Source organism: Peromyscus leucopus, chromosome 12 (genome assembly GCF_004664715.2).
Source record: "Peromyscus leucopus breed LL Stock chromosome 12, UCI_PerLeu_2.1, whole genome shotgun sequence".
Taxonomy (NCBI): Eukaryota; Metazoa; Chordata; class Mammalia; order Rodentia; family Cricetidae; genus Peromyscus; species Peromyscus leucopus.
In genome coordinates, this window is record NC_051073.1 from 13,497,585 (window position 1) to 13,520,527 (window position 22,943).

Consider the following 22,943-nt stretch of genomic DNA (forward strand, 5'->3'; position numbering starts at 1 on the left):
GGGAGACTGGCCTCTGGGCATGCCTGTGGTTGATTATCTTGATTGTGTTAACTGAGGTGGAACAACTCGCCCTCTGTGCGTGACACCATGATTCCCTGGTCAGGGTCCTAGACAGTATAAGTGGAAAGGGGGAGCTGAGAAGCAGGTGGTATTCATCATTCTCTGCTTCCTGGTTGTGAATGTAATGTCACAGTGGGTTCGGGCTCCTCCTGCCTTTATTTCCCCACCAAGATGAACTGTATCCTTGAACCATGATCCAGAATAAGCTCTTTCTCCCTTAGGTTGTGTTTGTCAGAGTATTTTATTATAGCAGAGAAACTCAGATGATAAATAGAAGCTGTCCATACACTGAGAAACTTCTTTTCATTCCTGAATGGCGTATTCTGCTCACCCATCTAGACTCATCTTTAACGTTATTTCTACCTGAACACCTTCCATAGTGCACCCTGTTCGATTCATTCACTATGATGGCCCAGTACACACTTCATTCTAGTGCAGAATGTAACCTCTTCATTCTTCAACAGATATTCATTATTTATTGTGTGCAGATTGTGTTCTTAATGTGTGGGGATACCACAGTGGATACAATCAAGATAAATTAATTTCACAGTGTATGAGTTGTTTTCCACTGTCCATCTTTCACCCTCCTGAGTGAGTGTATGAGGGACATGATGTAATATTTCTAGATCTGCAATGCCAGTCATGCCTAGGAACATTTCACATGAAATGTAAAGTTCAAAGAAAACAGATTCCAGAATTTAAATGGACTTATCTCTCCCATGTGTCTTTATATAAACACGTATATAATACACATGTGTATGTATACATTTGGGGGGGGTTAACATTTAAAAATGCTATAGTCTCTAATAGTTTGCAAGCAGTTTAAAAATTTCAGAATACAGAAATAAATACGTAATTGTTGCTACTGCTCAAATTGAAACTGTCCATTTTTGTATTTTACCCCTTGCCGACAATGACTGCCAGCGATTAGTTATGCAGCTTTTACATGGAGGAAGAAACTGAGATAAGCTAAAGGCGGTGACACTGGGAATATGTAGGGAATATATAACCATCAAGTCCATCTGTGTGGCCGTGGTGGCAAGGAAGTTGGTTGTCGAACCATTCTCAAGGTCCTGAGGTCTTTTGGCGGGGGCTTTTTAGGCATTGAAAGTTGGGTAAGTTCTCTGACCTCTGTCTGGCCTTTGGGTCTCCATGGTGAGGTCGGTAGGTGCACACAGAATGACACGGAGTGGCTTTTTTTCTCTCTTTCAGTTGGTGAGTTCGTGAGCGATGCCCTTCTCGTTCCCGACAAGTGCAAGTTTCTACACCAGGAGCGGATGGATGTCTGTGAGACCCACCTTCACTGGCACACCGTCGCCAAAGAGGTACCGGCCCACGATTACCTTCTTACAGAGAGATTTTCCTGGGGACATGCAAAGACATTTGAGGACCTACTCAAGGCAACGAGTTCTTTATAGAAACCCTATACGAGTAACTAAAGCATTTTAAAAATTTAGTTTTTAGAGTAATTTTGTTTGCACGGCCACTGAACAGAAACTCCAGTGAGCTGCTGTGCGCCTTGTCTGTGTACATAGTTGGCTTCCTCTATCCAGGAACAGTTCTAATGGTCAAAAAATAGTGCCTCTTAGTTATATGTTTGGGCTCTATCTTACAAATGAACATAAAACTGTCGTCTTCAGTTGGTGTGACTTTAAGATGTACATCTTGTTCAGTTGATTTTCTATTTTCTTTTTTGCTGTTCCATGTGGTTTTCATAATTTAACTAGCTATTGGTGAGTGCAGTTGTAGAACAAAGAAGCCACATGTCCAACACCACCTCGAAGGCCACAGTCACCATATCATGTTTAAGTTACACCCTCCGGGTTTATATTCACCAGGCCACCCTGCCACCTTCCTTTCCACAGTGGATGAACCTGTGGCAGCATGCTCAGGCCTTTGCTAACTCCGGCTTTTGACTAAATCGGTGAAAGATTAAAGACAGTAGAATGCAATGTCATTTTATGGAATGATCACCCTCAAAATCGCACTGTCCTTTTGATACAAGTATAATGTTTTTCTCCTAAGTGGTTGTGTCGGGATGGTGGCATGAGTGTTCTAGAATTAGGGTCCTTTGTGCGTCTCAGGAGTTCACCACTAGGGTCAGTTTTGCATCCCTTTTTCTTCCTAGGAAGGCTGGATATTTGTTTTCTTGTCCTAGCTACAGGGGGTGCCACCATCGGCCTAGAGCAGTCTGAGACCAGCAATGTGCTAACTACCCTACAGTTAACAGGGCAGGCTCCACCCTGCAACATTTCTTTACTTTTTCTTTCCACTAAGGATTGAATCCAGTGTCTTGTGTGTGCTGAGCTACAATCCCTCTTTGAGCTGATTCCTTGTCCTTGTTTCTACCTTGCATTTTGTGATACAGAGTCTTGCTAACTCATTCAGTTCAACCAGGCTTTGAACTTGCCACAGCCTTCCAAGTAGCCAGAATTACAGGTCTGTGCCACCAGGCCTGACGCCCCGGCAAATTGTGTGGTCCAAATGTCAAATCTGTTGAGCTTCAAGAATGAAAGAAAAAAATAAAAAGATCTGACATTATTTTGCCTTTCATACAATAGTGTTCTGACTCACCACAAAACAAAGTTACTTTACGTAAAAGTGATTTTGGAGGTTGAGGAGCCAGCTGAGCTTAAAGCAGACCACATAATTTGAAGTGCAGCTTCCCAACTGATAACCTCACTTTGCATTTTTTTTCCGAGTTTTCAAAGGAAAAATACTTTGTAATTAAGAAACAACACACTGTAGATTCCTGTGAGGTTAAAATACATTTATAATATTTTTACTGCTTCCCTAGGCATGTTGAATTATTAATCTTTTCTCTGTCACCGGGAGATAGTTTCTCAGTTTTCTGTTAGCATAGATTTGCGAGAAATTAACAGATCCCAAGAGAATCAAGAAGATCCTGAGAAAGAAATCCCTCTGCTGTGAGTTCTGATTTCTTTGTGACTGTAGAGGACAGTTTCTTCCTTCCTAGGAGTGGGACTCTGGGAAATGAGCCAAGAGACCAAGTATCCAGAATAAGGTGGAACTGAGTGGATGAAATCTGCATGTGGCGTGGAGGTGGGGATGGGTAGGAGACATAGGAGACACCCTCAACTCCTGATAAACCATCATAGCTCAAAGCCTGGGCTGTTTGTTCCCATATGAGCCTTCTGAACCATTTCCTTTTAACCTTTGCTTTGTAGACATCAAAACACATTTAAAAAATATTTTTAAGATATATTTATTTTATGTATATGAGTGTTTTATAGGCATCAGGTGTGTGCCTGGTGCCCAGAGGCCACAGAATCAGTAGAGGGTATTGGATCCCTTGTACCTGGAGGTAAGGATGGTTGTGAACCATCATGTGGCTTCTGGGCATGGAGCAGGGCTCCGCTGCAAGAGCAACAAGCTTAACCACTGAGCCATCTCTTCAGCCCAGATATGTAGCATGAATCTTAAAAGTTCTTATTAATAAAATCAAACCTGGGGTCAGTTATTGGGGTGAAATGCTGGATGGTCAGAGAGACAGAACAAGCCACAACTAACCTCACAGCCAACTTCTCAGCTGATCTTGTTTCCTCAGACTGGAAACCTCTGTGTCCTCATATCCGAATGGCTCTCAGCTGAACTGTGCTGCTAGAAGCTTGAAAGCTTAACCAGCCAAATGCTTCTAGTTTCTGGTCCTCACGCCTTATATACCTTTCTGCTTTCTACCACCACTCCCTGGGATTAAAGGCTCGCTTTCTGGGATTAAAGGCGTGATGAGTCACCATGCCTGTCTATTTCCAATGTGGCCTTGAACTCAGAGATCCAGAGGGATTTCTACCTCTGGAGTGCTAGGATTAAAGTGCCACCATTTTCTAGCCTTTGTATCTAGTGGCTGTTCTGTCTCTGACCCCAGATAAGTTTATTAGGGTGCACAATATTTTGGGGAACATAATACCACCACACAGATACCAAGATGCCAATACAGAGTACCAAGCAGCGCATGCTGAAGACCAGGTTGTCAACGAATTCAGGCCGCAAGTCGCCCTTGCCTTGTGAAATTGGTTCCGAGTGTGTCTGCCCCAGCCGATTGTCCTGGCTGGGGTTGCAGTGTGCACCCCTCTTCACCCTCACCGTCTCCTCCTTCCCTTTGTAGACCTGCAGCGAGAAGAGCACCAACTTACATGACTATGGCATGCTGCTGCCCTGTGGCATCGACAAGTTCCGAGGGGTGGAGTTTGTGTGCTGCCCGTTGGCTGAGGAAAGCGACAACGTGGACTCGGCTGACGCAGAAGAGGATGACTCCGATGTCTGGTGGGGTGGAGCGGACACGGACTACACTGATGGGGGTAAGGCGGCTCTTGTCCTGGCTCTCAGAGAGGCCGGACCATCTCATATGATGGCGGTGTTGGTAGTCTACGAATGCGTCTTCCTGTTTCACGCTGGGAAGATCGCTTCCCACTCCTGTTCCCATTTGCTACCAGCGGACAGATCTAACCCCGAGGTGCTGCTGTGATTATCGCCTGCTGTTTAGCGTTAGTGTTATTGAGGAACCATCATGGAGTAATTTCACTGCTGCATTTGACGGTCAAGAATACCGACCAAACCCCACTGACAGTCCCTCGAAGTTGGTGGATGTGAGGTCAGAGCTATCATTTGGAAATACTTTGCAACACTTTTCCAGGGTTTTTGTCAATCACGAACTCAGTACAAATTTTTGTTAAGGAAGAGTTGTTTTGTGTTTGTGGGCGTGTTATTTGCTTTGGGGAATTTCTTTTTGGGGGACCCCCCATCATCATTTCCCATTCATAAATGCTTGCTGAAGTTCTTTAGCTGTCTTCAGTTTCATGATTGCTTGTAGACAATTTTCCCTCCTATTCCTTGGGATCTTGATCCCTTAATTAATTATCCTACGCCCACTTTCACTTGGAGACAAACACCCATATTCCATGAGGCTAGGAAACCGGAATCTCTGAGTTAGAAATATGACCTGGTTCATTGGTTGATTCAGGTTATACCATACCGTCAAATGTGGGACTCCAGCTTTCCACCCAAGTCCTCTCAGCTGCTTCCCAGTGTTAGCCAGCTCAGACATGAGTCACAAAACGTATGGTTACAGGGTAAAGCTTCCTCACTTCAGCCATAGATTTTTCTACATGTGCATGGGATGTTTCTAACCATTTTACTAATATGAAAGAACTTACATACATTAGGAATCCTGTCTTCTCTATTATTAAGATGAGGCTTCATTTTAGTGCTGGTTGCCTGAGTTTGGCAGGACCTGTGTGTGTGTGTGTGTGTGTGTGTGTGTGTGTGTGTTACAGTCCTTTATGTTCCTTCTTTACTATTTTCTTACATCCATCTATGTTTTTGAGACAGGATAGAGACTACATTGAGAGCTATGTAACTCTGTCTGGTCTAGACTTACTATGTAGAATAGGCTAGCCCAGAACTCACAGAGATCTACCTGCCTCTGACTCCTGAATGTTGAAATTAAAGGCTTCCACTACTGCACCTGGCTAATTGTTTTGCTCCCCTTGCCCCTAAAAAAACTACGTTTGATTTATGTTGACATATAGCCAAGGAAACAGAAAATAGATTTCTCAGGTACTTCTCAGTGATAAGAATTCAGTCTATGTGTAAGCCTTCTGTTTGCCAGGCAGGAAGTCTCAGAGAAGTAGAATTTGCTTCTAAGACTTTTTTGCCACTGAGTGAGTTAAGGGTTCCCCATTATGGCTGTCGTCCACCCCCCAATACCTCTGTCCGTGTGCCACACGTGGAATGGGCATGGATTCAACTTAATTATCTCTTTTTCTAGAAATGAGGTGGCCCAGTTCTCACTCACAAGCCCATTACAGTCCTTTCTCAGCCACGTCTAGATGTGAAAGTTTCAGAGGCTTTTGGAACAAATCTTGTCCTGGGTCTCTGACCACAGAATGCCGATATAATCAGCATTCAAAAAGGGAATTCCAGTTATGTAGCCATTGTCTTTCCTCATAGGCTATTGGATACTCGACTTGCTAACTTCCAGTTACTCACCTGACTGTGGACTGAAAAAATATGTAGCATGGCGTTTAAACCTGGAAACTTCTATCATTGGTGTTAAAATTCTAAGGCACTAGATGTGTATTTATAACCATGTTGATGATCTGGTATTGATGTCATAAGGACATTCTGTGTGTGTGTGTGTGTGTGTGTGTGTGTGTGTGTGTGTGTGTGTGTAAGTAGAGACTAGAGGTCAACATTGGGTGTGTATTCCTTAATTATCCTCCACCTTATTTTTTTAGACATGGATACTAAGGAACCAAACTAGGGCTCTCATGAGTGAGTGTGTGGCAAGCTCCTTACCAAAGCCCTGTCTCCCAGCCCCCATGGGGACTTTTTAATTTTAAAATGATGGTTTTTATTTTCTTGAGAGCTAGCAGCCTTTGCCAGGCTTCTTCCCCATATAAGACATTTATGTGTATCTTGTAAAATCTCAGTTTTATTCAATCTGGTTTTCCAGGAGTCTTGATCTTTTCATCCTACACTTTTTCTGCCTTACTGACACCATTGCAACCATCACGGGCGATGCTGTAGGAAAGCACTGAATCAGCAGCCCTTTCTCTTGCTACTGATCTAGACAGATAGCTTTGTATTCTGACCCAAGTCTCTTGTTTATTTGTTATGTTCACTGAGTAACTGTACCTTCTTGATACCCATCTCTGATTCTATGACTCCTTTCTGTTCTCACGGTTACAAACACCAAACTAAGAGATGTTTGTTTTTCTCCTTTGAATGTACTGTTTGAATGTCCTGTGCTGCCTCCTGGAGAAGGCGTACAGTATGTTATCCAGACCAGAGAGAGAGAGCACTCAGACCTCAGTCATCACCTGCAGGGGACAGGCACACTGGGTCACATGGGCACTCTGTCATCACCATCCACTTGAAATGCTATCTGGCTCCTCCCTAGTCATCTTTGTTTGTATTCTGTTTCGGGTCCTCACCTCCCTCATCCCTTAGAAACAGTGTACCTTTAGTGGTTCCAACTATTACTGTGATCTTACATCTGAAATACTCACCAGGTCTTGTTCCATTTCACAATCATCGTCCCCGCAGCAACTTGCAATCCATTGACCCTCCCTCCCTCCCTCCCTTCACTCCCTCCCCCTTCACTCCCTTCCTTCCTTCCTTCCTTCCTTCCTTCCTTCCTTCCTTCCTTCCTTCCTTCCTTCCTTCCTTCCTTCCTTCCTTCCTTCCTTCCTTCTCTCCTTCTATTTTTTGCCCCTGATCTTCCTAATCAGGACAGATTGAACAGATAACCATTTATATAACCCACACATCCTAGACATACTGATAACCCTTATGCTTCTAAACATACATTGGTCAATTCTCAAGACCAGGGTTAATTTCTTCCAGTAATTGCTTCTGAATTTTCTAAGCTATCAAGTTGTGTAACTGTAGTTAATTCCATTTCTTATTCATGCTGTAACATCAGCTGAGACTTTAATGTTTCTAGATGCACTTAATTCCTCCCATTTGGGGCCAGATCATCTTCCACATAACAATCCATGCAAGCCAACCCCCTTCACCTTGGTCCATAACATCACTTTGCTTCCTTGCTGTACTGATGACACTTTCATAGCTAACCATTGCAGATTTCTGCAGCAAGGTACCTGGTTTTTGGTTGACGCTCAGTATATGTTAATTAAGCAGACAAGCAAGTTTCCCCTGCTACCTAAATATCTCCTGTACCTTCTTCTAGCCCCCTGTCCCTGTCTTTGTCTTTTTTATTGTGGTCTGCCTGGATTCCTGATTCGCGCTGGCCCCCCCCCCTTCCCTCTCTTGTCTTGTGTGTCTCACTGGCTCCACTTCCTTTACCGATATACCTGCTGTTTCTTGAACTACGGTTCGTGAGTTCAGGTCCTCCTTTAACACCTGGTATCTTGGGAACACAGTAGTAACTGTGACAGTTCAGTACTGCACCATCCTTCTCGACTGCCCGTCCCTTTTCCATTTTGTGTTATTGGTCTTTGTTAGCATAATGGAAGAGAGTTGATGATGATGATGAGGTAATTCTTGCGATGCCAAAGTAAGAAAATGTTGTAACATACAGGAAAAAATAAGATTAAGATGCATCCTGTGTTTTGGATGTCTGAAATGTTACAGTGGACGTGTATGATAGCTACAAAATAAAATTTGTTTTGCTCAATTTCATTTTTCTCCAAGAAAGAATAAAAGTCAGAAATGCCATGTCTTCTTACAGCTAGTTAGAACTGCTCAGAAAGAAACTCAGAAGCCCAAATTTATCCAGTGATGGGCTTCCAAGTATTAACAGCCCGCCCTACTTCCTGGAAGTTTGTATTTATGTGACTTGGCTTGTGGGAACACCTGGCATAATTTTGTACACATTAGGTACTCAGCAAATATTTGAGTAGAATTAGAGTGGCCTTGACATCAAATACATACACAGATGTAGTCATAATAGCCAAAGGTCAGCATATATACTCAAAGTAATTGGTATTTAAAAAAAAAAAACTAAGGAATATCATTTTAGATATGCAATAATTACAAGAAATTGCATCAGAAATCTCTAAAGCTAGAAATGATGTTAAAAAAATGCTGAGACCAAAGAAAAATAAATGGTTTCTTAATGACCTTTAATGTGGTGCCTACATGAATATCTTATTTCTTCAGAAAGTGAGATAAAATTGTAGTTATGAATGAAGAAAAGACTACTTTTCTAGGGCCCTTGTATAAAAGTCAATCTGTGTTTGTTTTGCTTTGTGTTTTTGGCAGTACCGACCATTGTACCTGAGGCCTTATGCTTGGCAGGAGACAATTTACCACTGAAATACAGCCTTTGCCCTTTTTGTTGTTATGTGTTTTTAATTTCCTTTTGAGACAGAGTCTTCCTGTGTAGTTTGTAAGCCTTCAACTTTTTGTCCTCTTGCGTCAGCTTCCGGATTATCGAGGATTGTAGAGATGTGTCACCACACTGGCCCTTAATGTCCACCATCCTTAGACTTTTACATTCTTTGTTTCTAACTGCCAAGTTGAAGCTCTTAAAAAAAAAAAAAAAAAAAAAAAAAAAAAAAAAAAAAAAAAAAACTGTGGGCAAAAATCCCAGGAAATACAGGTTATATTCATGAGACTACCAGGTGCGGGCCAGCATTCTATGATTTAAGAAACGAATACACTCCAGTTAAGAGCAGTAACTCCCACGGGGAAGTGGTTTCCACTCAAGGGGCCTTTGGAAATATCTGCATGCCTTTTTGGTTGTCACAGTGTGGGTGGGAGTGAGGTAGGAATGTCCCTGTCATTGGGGGGTGGCGAGGGTAGAGATGAGGGCATTGCCAAACACCCCACAATGTCTAGGACAGCCCTACGATACCGTGGACTGTGCTGATGTTAGAAAACCCCCGTGGAGCTGGAGAGATGCTCAAAGGCTAAGAGCACTGGTTGCTCTTACAGAGGACCTGGGTTCAGTTCCCAGCACCCACATGGTGGCAAACAACCATCTGTAACTCCAGTTCCAGGGGATCTGTCACCCTCTTCTGACCTCCATGGTCACTACATGCATCTGCTGAACAGACATATATGCAAGCAAAACACCCGTACACACAAAATAAAAATATGTAAATCTGAATCTCAAGAAAGCAATTTTGCCGTGTACCATGGTTCATGCCTGTAGTCTCAGCACTTGGGAGGCAAAAACTTGGAGTTCAGGGTCAGCCTGGTCCACATAGCTTGTTCCACACCAGCCAGAACTGCATAAGACTCCATCCAAAAAAGGGGTCTGGGTGGGGGAGGGAAAAAAAGGAAAGAAAAAAAAAAAAGAAACTCCAATTTGGAGGCTTGTTTAGCATTTTCTTCCTCTCTCTCTCTCTCTCTCTCTCTCTCTCTCTCTCTCTCTCTCTCTCTCTCTTTCTCTCTCTCTCCCTCCCTCTCTCTCTCCCTCCCTCCCCCCCCTCTCTCAGATCAAAATAAACCTTCCTAACTATAGCCTTAAAATGCTGTCATCAAAATGTGCTTAAGTACAATAAACTTTAATTAAGACTTCTCATTTGTACCAAATTATTTTGTGACATCTAAGTATAATGTCTTTTTTATTGCAGTAAAATACCATTATATTTTCTGCGGGGAAATGTCATATTTTAAGATATTCAGTTCCTTTAAAAGCGTGGGAGAATCTGTCTTCTTCATGTCCATTGCATTCAGTTTGAAGTTTTTTGAAGCTGTTAGATTAGGGGGAAATCAGCATGGTTTGATCTGATCTCAAGTTTTATCAATTTGGTCCATATATATTTAGTTATAGCTAAAAATACAATAATTCCAAAAACACTGCCATCATACACTTTCTATTCTCAGTCTAAATGCTTACTCCTTGAGTTCTGTTTATTGTGGCTTGTCATCTGTTGTATTCCACTGTCAGATGCTGCACAGAGGCTCATGAACTGTTCACCAGAGTCTTCATAGGCAGCAGGGGAGGTTCAGATCAAGGTGGGATTTGCGGGCTGCATCATGCTAGGTTTAGTGAGTGCAGAATCAGTTTCATTATGGTCCCTGTACCCCCAAGAACCTCTCAGAGATTAACAACCACATGGTTTTATAGAGAGTCCCGTGCACAAATACATGGCTTGGAGTTTTTGAAAATTGGCTATCCAGTCAAGCAGGAAATTTCATCACTTCTGTCTTCAGTGATGATCCTGATACATTCACAGCCTTACCTGATACCCAGCTGTCATGAGAATTTATGACCTGTCTGCTTCAGGTCAACACTTTCTGTCTTTAAAATTACATAAGAGAGGACAGAGGGGTAAGGTTTATTTGGCCATACATCTTCTCCCTCGTATCAGTGGGGTTGAAAATCTGAGAATAATTTTGCTCGATTTCTGCCTTGCATTTTGAGAAAATGCCACTGCACGCTCGAGGGAGAAGAAAACGCTAATGATGTTCGACGGACACCAAGTGAATCACACAAAAGCTAAATTAAAGCCTTAAATCTTTGTCAGTGGATGAGTCAAGAAAGAATGGATTTGATGAAACAGCACGTGGCTTTGAGAAGCAACTGTCACAGTGCTGGCGTGGCAGCTTCTGGCGCTGTGCTGGGCTGTCTGGCTCTTCTCCGAATAAAGGGACTAATTTGAAAATGATGAATAGGAGAATAGCGGAGACTCGTGCTTCTCCCTTGAGGACACTGGCTGCCACTACCGAGAGGTCTTATTAGAGACGCTGAGTTTCTGTATTTAATAGACTTGGACCACATAGACATCAAGAAGGAAAACAAATCGCTTTAATAGCCTTTACCAGATTATAGAGGTGAGGCCAAGCCAGTGGGGTTTGTTTGGGTTTCTGAGCAGGTGACGGCAGAAAGAAGGGCCTTTGCTGGGCAGGACTTGGCTGGTGCTATCTGAGGTGCATCTGGCAGTGGACAGTGCTTCCTGAGCCCTGGCGCACACTGACTAGTAACAGGAAGTCATCAAATGGTACATAACACACACACATTTGTGTTATTGGAAGGGCTGGGTTATTCACTGATGGAGATTTTTAAGGCAGTGAGCCATAGTCAAGACAGTCAGGCAACAAGAGTAAGAAAACAGAGATCCTTATTATTTTGACTGGATTCAGGCACTAGTGCCCACAGGACTCTTTCTTTCATTCATTTGTTCGTTTATTTGTCTTTCAAGCCTTGGCTGTCTTAGAACTCTGTCTGTAGACCAGGATGGCCTCGAACTCACAGAGATCCTCCTGCCTCTGCCTCCCTTATACTGACGCTAAAGATGTGTGCCACTATCGCCCGGCTTCTAATTTCTTGTCGAAACTGGTATCAAGTTTCAATAATGTCACTGGCTGAGAGCTCTGACCAGGACATTCCCAGCCCCACCGCGGTCTGCCCCTCTTCAAGATCCAGTCTGCACAGTATATATGTGTTTGTTCACTAGTCGGCAGATCAAAGCAAACATTGCGATACAGATTTTCTAAAAATGTATTTTTTAATTTATTCTTTGAGAATTTCACCCACGTTGTCAATTACAAAAGCGATCTTTAGGGCCCTGAGTCCAGTGTCCCACTTCTGTCAGATAATCGTGGTTATTATAATGCGTTCTCTCTTCAGTTGACTCTTTTAAGGCCGTGTAACTATTATAATATGATAGTAATCGATAAGGACATCTTAGGCCTTTTGTGTTAGATGAGGCTGAGAACATCTTAAAGTAGCTGTTGGGAGTAAGCAAGTAATGATATTCTTTTTTATATGCCTACTTTATGTTTTAAATATGCAAGAATTATTTTAAATATGCAAGAATACTGGAAAAGCCTGATTCCCGATGACTGGAAATTGTCTATTAAATTAGTATGTGGTTGACATTGATTCTCTTGGACATTTTAAATAGAGACTTAGTGGCTGTTGAAACTTTCAATTGCCGTATTTCAAAAACTTCTATTATAGATCTCAGTTATGCATTTCAGAAATGCAGAAGAATTATAAGCAAGAGAAGATTAAGCTTTTAATCTTCTGCCCCCTGGAATAACTGTTCATTCCCTTCCATTGTGTAACCTTTGATATGTTAAGCGGCCTCCAGCAGAGTTTTATAGCTACTGTTATTGGAAAACTGGAGCCAAGGAGTTGTACAAAATAGCAGAAGTAGTACTGAAGTACTCTCGGTTTATGAAAATGTGTCTACAAGGTTGTCCAGGACAGCAGCATCTCATTTAATCACAGAGTGTTCAGATGCTAAGTCTAACGACACAGCATTTCTCGGCACCTATCCCATGAGACGCCGACCTCATCCCAAACCCATGCAGGTGCTAAAACTCCCTTAGCATCCCAGGACCTAGAGCATGTGTAACAGGGAGCCTTCTAACTTCCTTCTACTTGACAGCCTCTTGTCTAAGCATGCACGTGGGAATTGACTGTGTAAGTATTTCAGATACACATTTATGGCATCTGTGGTCTTTGATTTGACCCCTAAATTGAATGTTCTTGCTGCCATCAGTATGAGTGACAGGCTTTTCCACAGACCCTCTTTATTTTTCTATCCGGAAGCAGTACGGGCACAGACAAGGCCCAGACATATGTGGGCTCAGGAATGCAAACATCCATAGCAGATTCTCGTCACAGACCACCACAGTTGGAATCTTTTATTTCCTCTGTTAGGAACCCCTTTCTGTATGTAACTTGCCTATCCTTATCATTTCCGGCCTGCTTTTCTTGTACACTCTTTTCTCAAGGCTTTTGGGTCTTTCTGTTTATTGGTTTATAGCTATCTGGTCATCACTGTTTGTTTTACATTGTCCACTGATTTTCTGTTCCCTGGTCATCTTTCTTAGCTTATTGTAGATCTCCCCCCCCCCCCGTCTCTCTGTCTCTCTCTCTGTCTCTGTCTCTCTCTCTGTCTCTCTCTCGTCTTTTTTGTTTTGTTTTTGTTTTTTGAGACAGGGTTTCTCTGTGTAGCTTTGTCTCTTGTTGTCTTGACTTTGAACATCAGTTAAGTCAAATCGTTCAAGACTTACCTCTTCAGCCCAGGCTGCCTGATTATTTTACACATCAATGAACTCCAATGTGTACAGGTATTGTTCTTGGCTACCCTAGCCCCCACTCAGGTTCTATGAAATCTTTTCTATTTTTAAAAACACTTCCTGAAATTAGATTTAGGGGACTCCACACTGTTCCTTCTGCAAATTCTGCCAGGTTTGCATTCACCTGACTCTGTCCATCCTTGCCAATACAATCTTAGTACCTTAAAAATAAAATGCCTTAAAAATTCAAACAAAACTGGAGTGCCCTTCTAATGTGCGCTGCCCTTAACTTTCTCCTATACATTCATCCGTTCCCCCACGCAAACTTGAGCTTATATCCTCTATAGAGGAGTGCAGTGTGGAGCATGTACATACATAAGCCTGACACATAGAACTCCCAAAGATGCACAGGTAGCTTTCCAACATACTAAGAAACTGATGTGCAAGGAGAATACTTTGAAGCCTTGTTTGGAGTGATGAAGGTGATGATGATGGGTATCACTTATAGAGCTTCGTAGAGTCTGTGGTTTTATGGTGTGTGTGTGTGTGTGTGTGTGTGTGTGTGTGTGTGTGTGTGTACGCAAGTGAATGCATATGTGTGCATATGCATGTGGGAGCTGGAGAATAATCTTGACTATTGTTCCTCAAGTGCTGTCTACCTTGCTTTTTTAGAGATAGGCTCCCACTGACTTAGAGCTCACCAATAAGCTAGGCTGGCCAGTCAGCGTGTCCCAGAGATGCTCTTATCCCACCCAGCCTTCCCACTCTGGGATAAGTCTGGGCCACCATTCTCCTACGTGTGTGTGTGTGTGTGTGTGTGTGTGTGTGTGTGTGAGAGAGAGAGAGAGAGAGAGAGAGAGAGAGAGAGAGAGAGAGAGAAAGAGAGAGAGACAGACAGACAGACAGACAGACAGAGACAGAGACAGAGAGAGAGTGAGAGAGAGATTCTGGCGATTAAACTCAGGGTCTTATGTTTCCAAGGCGGCTGCTTTACTGACTGTGCTACTTCCCCAGCACCCTGGTCTACCTACCTTCTTCACCTATTTTAACATTGACCAGCTCCTCCACCCAATTATCGCCCCAGGCTTCTCCAAACCCTACTGACTCAGTACCACACAAGCCAGCTTAGCAAGCTCTTGTATCCCGGAACAGACGTATCTCTCTGCCTATAATACCCTTCCCCTGACCCAGAGGCATGGACGGTTTATTTGGGCCTGGGATATCAGCTCCCTTTTTTTTCCTTCGCAGAAATGAAACTAATCACCCTTTTAGAAGAGGCATTCTTCACTATTTCAGTCTTGGCATCCTGCCTTCCGTGTCCTGACACTGACCTCGTGTTTTAGCCTTTGATTTGCTCCTTGTCTCTTTCTCCTCCAATGGGATGTGCACTGTGAGGAGGGGGAGCTGACTCTCCTTGTCCCTTTGGGGACCTCCCTTCTGGCTGAAGTTCAAGCACATCGCATCCAACAGCATTCTTACTGCTTCCATTGTCGAGTGGTTTTGGCTTCCGTGATCTAAAAATATTAGCTAGAAATTTCTAAAATTACGCTTCACAAACTTTTCAGTTGCCTGCTGTTTTGAATAGCATGGTGACATTTTGTGCCATCTGCTGCTCCTTTTCTGCTCAGGACACTATCCACACTGTATATGTTACCTGGCTGTTATCTCCGTTATCAGATGGGAAGTTCTGGTATTATAATGCTTTTTTTTTTTTTTTTTTTAGTATTTTGCTTAATAATGGTTGTAAAGGATAGACCTGGTACCAATAGCTTTTTTTTTTTCAACAGAATCCATAAAATATCATACCATCAAAAAAAACATACAAAAACATACTGAGAGAAAAGAACTATATTCATACAACTTTTATTATAAGGCACTATTCTAATTGCCTTATTGTAGTTGTCGTTTGTTTATTTTTTATTATGTCTGATTTATAAGAGTAAACTTTATGATAGGCATATATGTAAAGGGGATAACATCTCATAATACATACGGAGTTCAGCACTTGTCTACAGACCCAGGTGTCCTCTGGGGCCTTAGGATGTCTCCTCATACACAGTACTGTTTCAAACATTGTTCCCAGTTAAACTCTTGAATAAAACCTAGATGCCATCTCAGAATTTCTCTCACAGGTCTCTGAATTGGCACCAGTCTTTTTTTTTTTTTTCCTTTTATTTTATTTTACAATACCATTCAGTTCTACATATCAGTCACAGATTCCCTTGTTCTCCCCCGTCCTGCCCCCCTCCCCTCCCCCCCAGTCCACCCCATTCCCACCTCCTCCAGGGCAAAGCCTCCCCTGAGGACTGAGATCGACCTGGTAGACTCAGTCCAGGCAGGTCCAGTCCCCTCCTTCCAGGCCGAGCCTAGCATCCCTGCATAAGCCCCAGGTTTCAAACTGCCAACTCATGCAATGAGCACAGGACCCAGTACCACTGCCTAGATGCCTCCCAAACAGATCAAGCCAATCAACTGTCTCACCTATTCAGAGAGCCTGATCCAGTTGGGGACTCCTCAGCCTTTGGTTCATAGTTCATATAGTTCATGTTTCCATCTAAGCACAGGCACCAGTCTTGAAATACACGTGTAGGGTGATCAGGGAAGGAAGCGAGAGCTGTACAATTAGGCGTCTGAAGTGCTTCTATTCTAGGTGATAATGTAAATGTTAACAATGCACACAGTGAATGGCCATGTAGTCCATTATCTGTGGTCTTTCAGGAATTGTAGCACTTTTTGTTTGTGTTTTTTTAAGGGACAATGCTGTTTATTTAGGAGTCATAAGAACATAAGAAGGAGATTTCTCATAGACTCTTTGTGGTCCAAATTTCTGGCTCTTCGTTCTTAGCTGTCTGTTGGACTTTTTCCAACAGTATCTCTCACTGTCTCAAATCCATCATGATCAAAGCTGAATCCATTAACTTCTGCTCCTTGCCACCCGTTCCTCCTGCTCTATCCTGTTGCCTTTAGTAACCATCTCTACCCCATGTCTCCATCTTGAAGCATCAGATTCATCTTCCCGCTGCACCCCGTTATCCAGATGGCCAGCAGTTCTGTTATTTTCTGGTGCCTCTCACTTTTCTCAGCCTCCTTGGCTGTGCTTCCCCAGAGCTTCCTCTACACGGCACCTGCCACTCTCTTCACCTGTCTGGCCTCCAGGCTTCTGCCAGCTCATGTGTGTTGATGGATGACCAGTCTTCCACACTTCTACTTGAAGCTTATTTGTTAGGAGCTGCATCCTGGTGGAATTAGGGTCCAGAGTCTTCAGCCTTTAAGACAAAGTTTTTCATGGTACGGCCACCACTTAACTTCTGTTCTCTGTGAATGTTCGCTCCTGCTCTCCAGCATACTGAGCTGCTGCTGGCAGTTTCTGCAGGCCCTTCGTCTGTTAACCTTTGTCTGTCACGCCCTTTGCCATGTGTTCTTCCCTGTAGCTTCCCACTCACTTACTGCTTTCCAGTTTACCATATGGTGAGGCTGTTCTTCAGTCTTCTTCTCCCAGACGTTGCCTAATCAATCTTTCTTTCTCTCTCTCTCTCTCTCTCTCTCTCTCTCTCTCTCTCTCTCTCTCTCTCACACACACACACACACACACACACACACACACACACACACAGCTAACACATCATTTACGGCACTGTTTTATTCATGCTCACTTGTCCATCCTCTGTAGGACTCTGACCCTGTGGTCAGCAGTTGCACACCTGCTAAGTATCATGCCTCTTCTATGCAGCCTATGTGCACTAGTCTGTGTGCAATAGATCGACAACTATGTTTGACTTACACATTATACAGTAAGGGTGATCAATAACTCATAATAAAATAGAGCCATCATATAGAGTCGCACCAATAAAAGCTACTCAGAACGCATAGATTGTTTCTCTCAGGAACTTTTCATTAAATATTTTAAGGCCATGGCTGACCAAGAGTAACTGAAACCATGTCTAATCAGGGGAGTTACTGTGTACTTAGTGTCATATTCCTCTGTGAAAGAACAAAGCATTCATGAAAGCAGCTGTTGTCGTGGATTTAACCTGAACCACAATACGTGGCCACACTGTGAACGCATCGCCCTTGACACTCTACATTTTCTGCATTGTTTAAGGAATGCGTGTGTCTGGTGCTCTAACTCAGAGTTTTTCAAACACTTCTGAGATGTTCGTCAAGGCAAGAAACAGGGCTTACTGGAAAAAGAAAAACAATTACAGTGGAAAACTCCTTTTCATATCTAGAATACGCTTTCCTCTGTGTTCTGCCTACCCAAGGCTTTCATGTTACAATAGTAATGGCCTCATTTATTTTACCTTTAGTGTATATACAACTTAACATACCTCTTTGCTAACTTCAAGCCCTTGAACCAAAAAGTAGTAGAGTGTGTGGACAGTAAACCCTTCAGAGCCCTGCTGTGGCTTTCTTTCCTTCTATTATTTCCCCCTTACTTTTCTGAGGATGAGCCAACAAGACATGTCTGTTTCTCCCTGAGAGGCTCACTTGAGAACCTAGATGTGAAAGATATTACAGGGCGTTTGCACTTTACTGTAAAAAGGGGTGCAGGTTCCTCTGGTCACTTCCCAAATAAAACCACTGTGGTTTTCATAGACACAGTCAGCTTCCCTTTCTCCTTCCCAAGGTCCCACCAAAGAGAAAGAGATTTCACTAATTTCTTGTGTTAAGACAGTCCTGGAAAGACTTGGTAACCAGTTAGCTCACACATCACCGGCAGCTTTGTATTTGTTCTCATGTGTGTAGACAGTGGTAGAGGGGACTGGGCATATTTTTCTAAAATGCCTGTTTCATAGTGTCTTCTCCAGCTGCCTCTGTACAGTACTTTTCTCATGGCTGGGACCAAATACCCAAGAACCAGGGAGGGCTATAACTCCAAAGTTTTCCCTAAAGGGCCCGTTTCCTAAAGGCTTCACAGCTGCCTAAGGCAGCGTTACCACTTCCTGGGAACCAAGTATTCAATATATGAGTGTATGGGGAACACTGCACACTCAAACCATAGCACTACTTGGAAAAGTTAATGCTCACCCCCACTACTCACCCCAGTGTGTCCTAGATAGCTTTCCTGATTTCATTTCCCCCTTTGCACTCAGCATCTTGTAAAGTGACAGGATGCCATCTTTGATTCCTTAGTCTATAGGATGTACATACCAGGAGGGCAGAGAAATTCTCTGGTTTGTTTCTTGCAGTCTCCCCAGAGAGTGGAGCATACCCTAAAACCTAGTATGAACCCTGTAGAGCCAATGCATAGAGATAATGCATTCCCCTACCCTCCACCTAAGACCTACACACACACAATCACCTGCACTTATCAATACCAGGGTCTTGAGGAATTTGCTCATTGAGAGTTTTCTGTCATAGCCTCTGATGAACTAGAGTTTTGTTTTCTCACATCAAGAGTTTAAAATGATTCTAGGACATTTTATCACTGCAGATGCTTCTCCTTAATCCTACATGGCTCATAAAGCTGTCCAGACAATACATTTTTTAATATATGACGTGTCTTGCTTCCAAGATAGTCTTGAAAAAAAGCACTTTAGCCTTTTACTGTAATTATCATCCAGATTTAGAAGCCTTGCCAGAATATCATTCTGCCATGCTTTTTTTTTATGATACTGAAATATTTTAAAGAGAAGTTCAGACAAGAGCATACTAAATACGTCAATACATCTCTAAAACCACTTTTCTACAGAACCCACTGATACCATCTCACCCACGAAATGAATAGAAAATTTTCAGTCCCATCAGATACCAAGTTCATAAATTTGCCTAATGCATGGTTTCTTTTTCTATAACACATCCTACCTAACGTCATTGTTTTTCTAAATTATTGTTTTACGGTTAGGGGTATTTTTGCTTGTATGTGTGTCTGTGCGTAACATGTATGCCAGGTGGTGACAGAGGCCAGAATTGGAGTTACACATGGTTGAGTGCTGCAGTGTGAGTGCTTGGAATTAAATACGGTCCTCTTGAAGAATAGCAATGCTCTTAACTGCTGAGACATCTCTCCAGCCCCACCAAAGTTAATTGAACTCATAGGTCTCAGGGCATTTTTTTTAATGTTTTTTTTTTTTTTTTAATCTGAGCCTATTTTTCTGTAAACTGCCCAACCCTTGGGTTTGCCTTGCCATGCTCTAGACATGTTAGTTAAATTGTTTCTGCCTTGTAGACAGTCATCTTACCATGGATACTGAGATAGCAGAGGAAAGACACAGTTCCTCACAAGTGCTGCTAGTTTAAATGGAAGGCTTGTCAGGTCACATTCTACCCATCCCCTCCCATGAGTTTGGATCTGTTATGGAACAATAAACCATGGTTCGAGGAACTCAGACATATCTATGACCTTGGTATCTGATGGTCATCAGACACTCTGATCCAGTCAGATCTCATTCTTTGGGTGTCCTTGCTGTTCATAATCATCAACATAATAGTGATTTGACATACATACAGATCCTGAAATCACAGTCTATCCATTTGGCTTTCAGCCCATGAGCTTCCCTTCCTTCTTAGAGATATAGCTACACTAGCATCCCATGCAATGTCCAGACTTTCCACTCTTTTCACTCTTGTCTCTGCATAGTCTACTCCACCTAGCAGCCAGAGACATCATTGAGAAATTAATCGGAGTGAATCATTCCTCTTGCTGGTCTCTACCCTACATCTCTCCCTTCACTCATGGCTCCTCACCTTGCTCTTGGTTTCTTTCCCTGAAGCTGCTGAACTTCGCAGTTGTGTGCCTGCCTTAACTGCCCCTACCACCTGCCCCCCATCCTTTCAGGACCCCACTCAGCATTCAGTGATCTTTTCACCGTGCACTAGCCATTTCATCAGCAGTGTTTATTTGCCTTTTCCCAAGGAGTAAATACTATTCAAGTACCTAAGTGAGCACGAGGGTACAAAGAAAACCTTAGCAGGGGATGTATAGTAAGCTCAAATAAGTAACAAATACCTGGGGACAAGCAAATACGATGTATGTTTCTGGAAACCAGGACAGCAGCATTTCAAGTACAGTGTACATGGGATGACCCAGAGCACATCAGGAGGTGGAATGGCAAAGAGAGATACTTTGGAGTGATTCAATGGTTGAGTGACTGGTTGTGTTGCCTATTTATTCATTGGCTTATATTGAACCTGTGTATATCTCTTTTACCTCAATGTTTATCCACTAAGGGAAAAGCCCTGGTTTCTATCTTTCCTCTCTGTTAAAACTCAGTGTCCCTGTGAACTTTTGTTATGAGCATGCTTATTCGCATAGTACTCATGATTGCATAATGAATGCGTACCCCTGCCTCATCCCTACTGCTCAGAGGCCTCTAGCTTGTACAAGTCACTTTCTCCTTGGAATTTCTGAAGCTTATATTATACAGGTCTCCTGTTACTCATTCAGCAATTAGTATAGACTCTCTCACCCAGAATAAGCATCACTAAATGTGTAATGATGACTCAGTCCAATTTCAAACCAAGGTTGGGGCCAGTGGCTCACTCTTGCCTGAGTCATACAGTTTAGGCATCTCAATTTATTTATTTATTTATTATTTATTTATTTATTTTTGGTCATCTTCTTATAGTGGAAGTCTTTTAGTTGGGGCTCCAGCTGAGTTTGTAAACCTTCCTCAGCAAGGAATACTTTAGCTTTAAATGTCAAAAATCTTTGGAATTGGTATAGTGGTGAATAGTTGAAGTCTTTCCACTGAGCTGTGCCTACCCAGTGGTGAACCCTGGTAAACCTAATGCCACCAATGCATAGTTGCTGTGGATTTTGCCTTTCCAGGTGGAAACAGAAAGTGAGAAGTAAAAAGGCAAAAATACAAAGCCACTAGGACTGCCTTTTCATCCAGATGTGGCTTCTCAGTGAAGTACAAGCTTGTGTCCTGGCTTCTGGTTGTTGAGAAATGTGTCAGTCACAAGGCCTTCAAGCTGCACAGGTTGCAGCAATGTGGACTAACAGGCTCTTTGGTTTTTATCCTCCTCTCCTGTCATGGGAGGGAAGGAAGGAGTTGAGAATGACCTTGGGTACTTTACATAGTATCTGCTACAGGAGTTTTTATGCCTGTCTCCTGAGAAGAGCATTCATCAGATTTTTAGAAAACTTCTGACTGAAAGACTGATACTCCCTGCTGGCTGCCATGTGTCACCAAGGCAGCTACGGGAGATATAATCCAAAGGGCTCTGTCGTCACACAGACATCACATAATACTAAGTTTTGTATATACTGGTTTCCTGCTTTCCTTATGGACTGGTGACTAAAGTGGAGTGTGTACTCACATGCAGAAAGAGGTGATTAACAGTCCTAAAATGGGATTATAGCAGTATAGTAAGAACTATGATTTTTTTCTAGAGTTTTCCATTAAATGATTTTAGAGTGTATTTCATCAGGTAACTTAAAGTGAAGCCACAGTATTGTAGAGTAAAATAGGAAACACATTCTAATGCTACAGCATCAAAAGAAGGCTGTTTCTGTACACAGATCTGAGTTAATGAGGTAGTCAATGTAGAGGATAATTTGGTTCATTCAGCCTGGCTAGGTGAGGCCATGACTACAGGAGCTGTGGATTGGAAAGATGTGTAATCCATAACCCTGTTCTTGCTTCTTTTTCTTTCAAGTACATGTATTGTGCCGGGAGCTTGGAGGAAAAGATATGTTTGCAAATCTGAAGGCCCCAAGATTGCAGGTTTGATACTGAGAGTTCCCAGCCCCCAAGTATTTACAGTAAGAAAAGTGGCTGTTGCTTTAGGAGAATCCACTTGAAGCCTTTTTTTTTCTGTACAGGGTTTTTGCATCAACGAAGAACACAGCACAACTCTACAGCTTGCTGAATTTTAAAAACTGAACATGACCAGGTAGCTGGCCTCTAGATCAGAACACCTACCCTGGCCAGCCAGCGTCTCCTGCCACCTAGCTTTTCTTCTCACCAGATTGTACAACTCCTGGGCTTATTTGCCTGGATGTCTGCCTATTTACATTGTTAAGTAAATGAGCAGGAGGACATGGTGGTTCATGTCAGTCATCCCAGCACTTGGGCGGCTGAGGCAGAAGGATCATGATGAGATCAAAAAGGCAGCTTAGGCTGCGGACTGAAACCTTCTCTCAAACAATGTAAACAAATAACTAAATAAATAGGCTCAATGTGACCTTTTGTGTTTAGCATCTAATAGCCTTTTGGAATGGGGGTTGCTCCTGACTTTGTCTTCTTTGCCCTGGCCTGTGTTGAGTATTCCCTGGGGACCACAGAAAGCAAGCTTCCTTTCTTCCATATTTCTTCACATTCTCTGAAAATAGCAGTAATGATCTCAGATACTGATTTCCTTTCGAATAAACTGACTTACCCAATTAGGACACTATCAATCCAAAGAGAAAGAAAACATCTGTTCATCTTGGGTTGTTTTCTTTTTTGTTATTGTTGCATTTTTTG

The 22,943-nt window shown here is 42.7% G+C and overlaps 1 protein-coding gene across 1 annotated transcript in view; it reads left to right on the top strand.

Moving 5' to 3' along the window:
- LOC114697683 (amyloid beta precursor protein) overlaps nucleotides 1–22,943 on the top strand; it is a 228,935-nt gene that overhangs the window by 100,695 nt on the left and 105,297 nt on the right. The window contains 2 exon segments of the mRNA XM_028875973.2: nucleotides 1,273–1,385; nucleotides 4,187–4,379. Of these exon segments, the coding sequence (XP_028731806.1) occupies nucleotides 1,273–1,385; nucleotides 4,187–4,379 (306 nt within the window).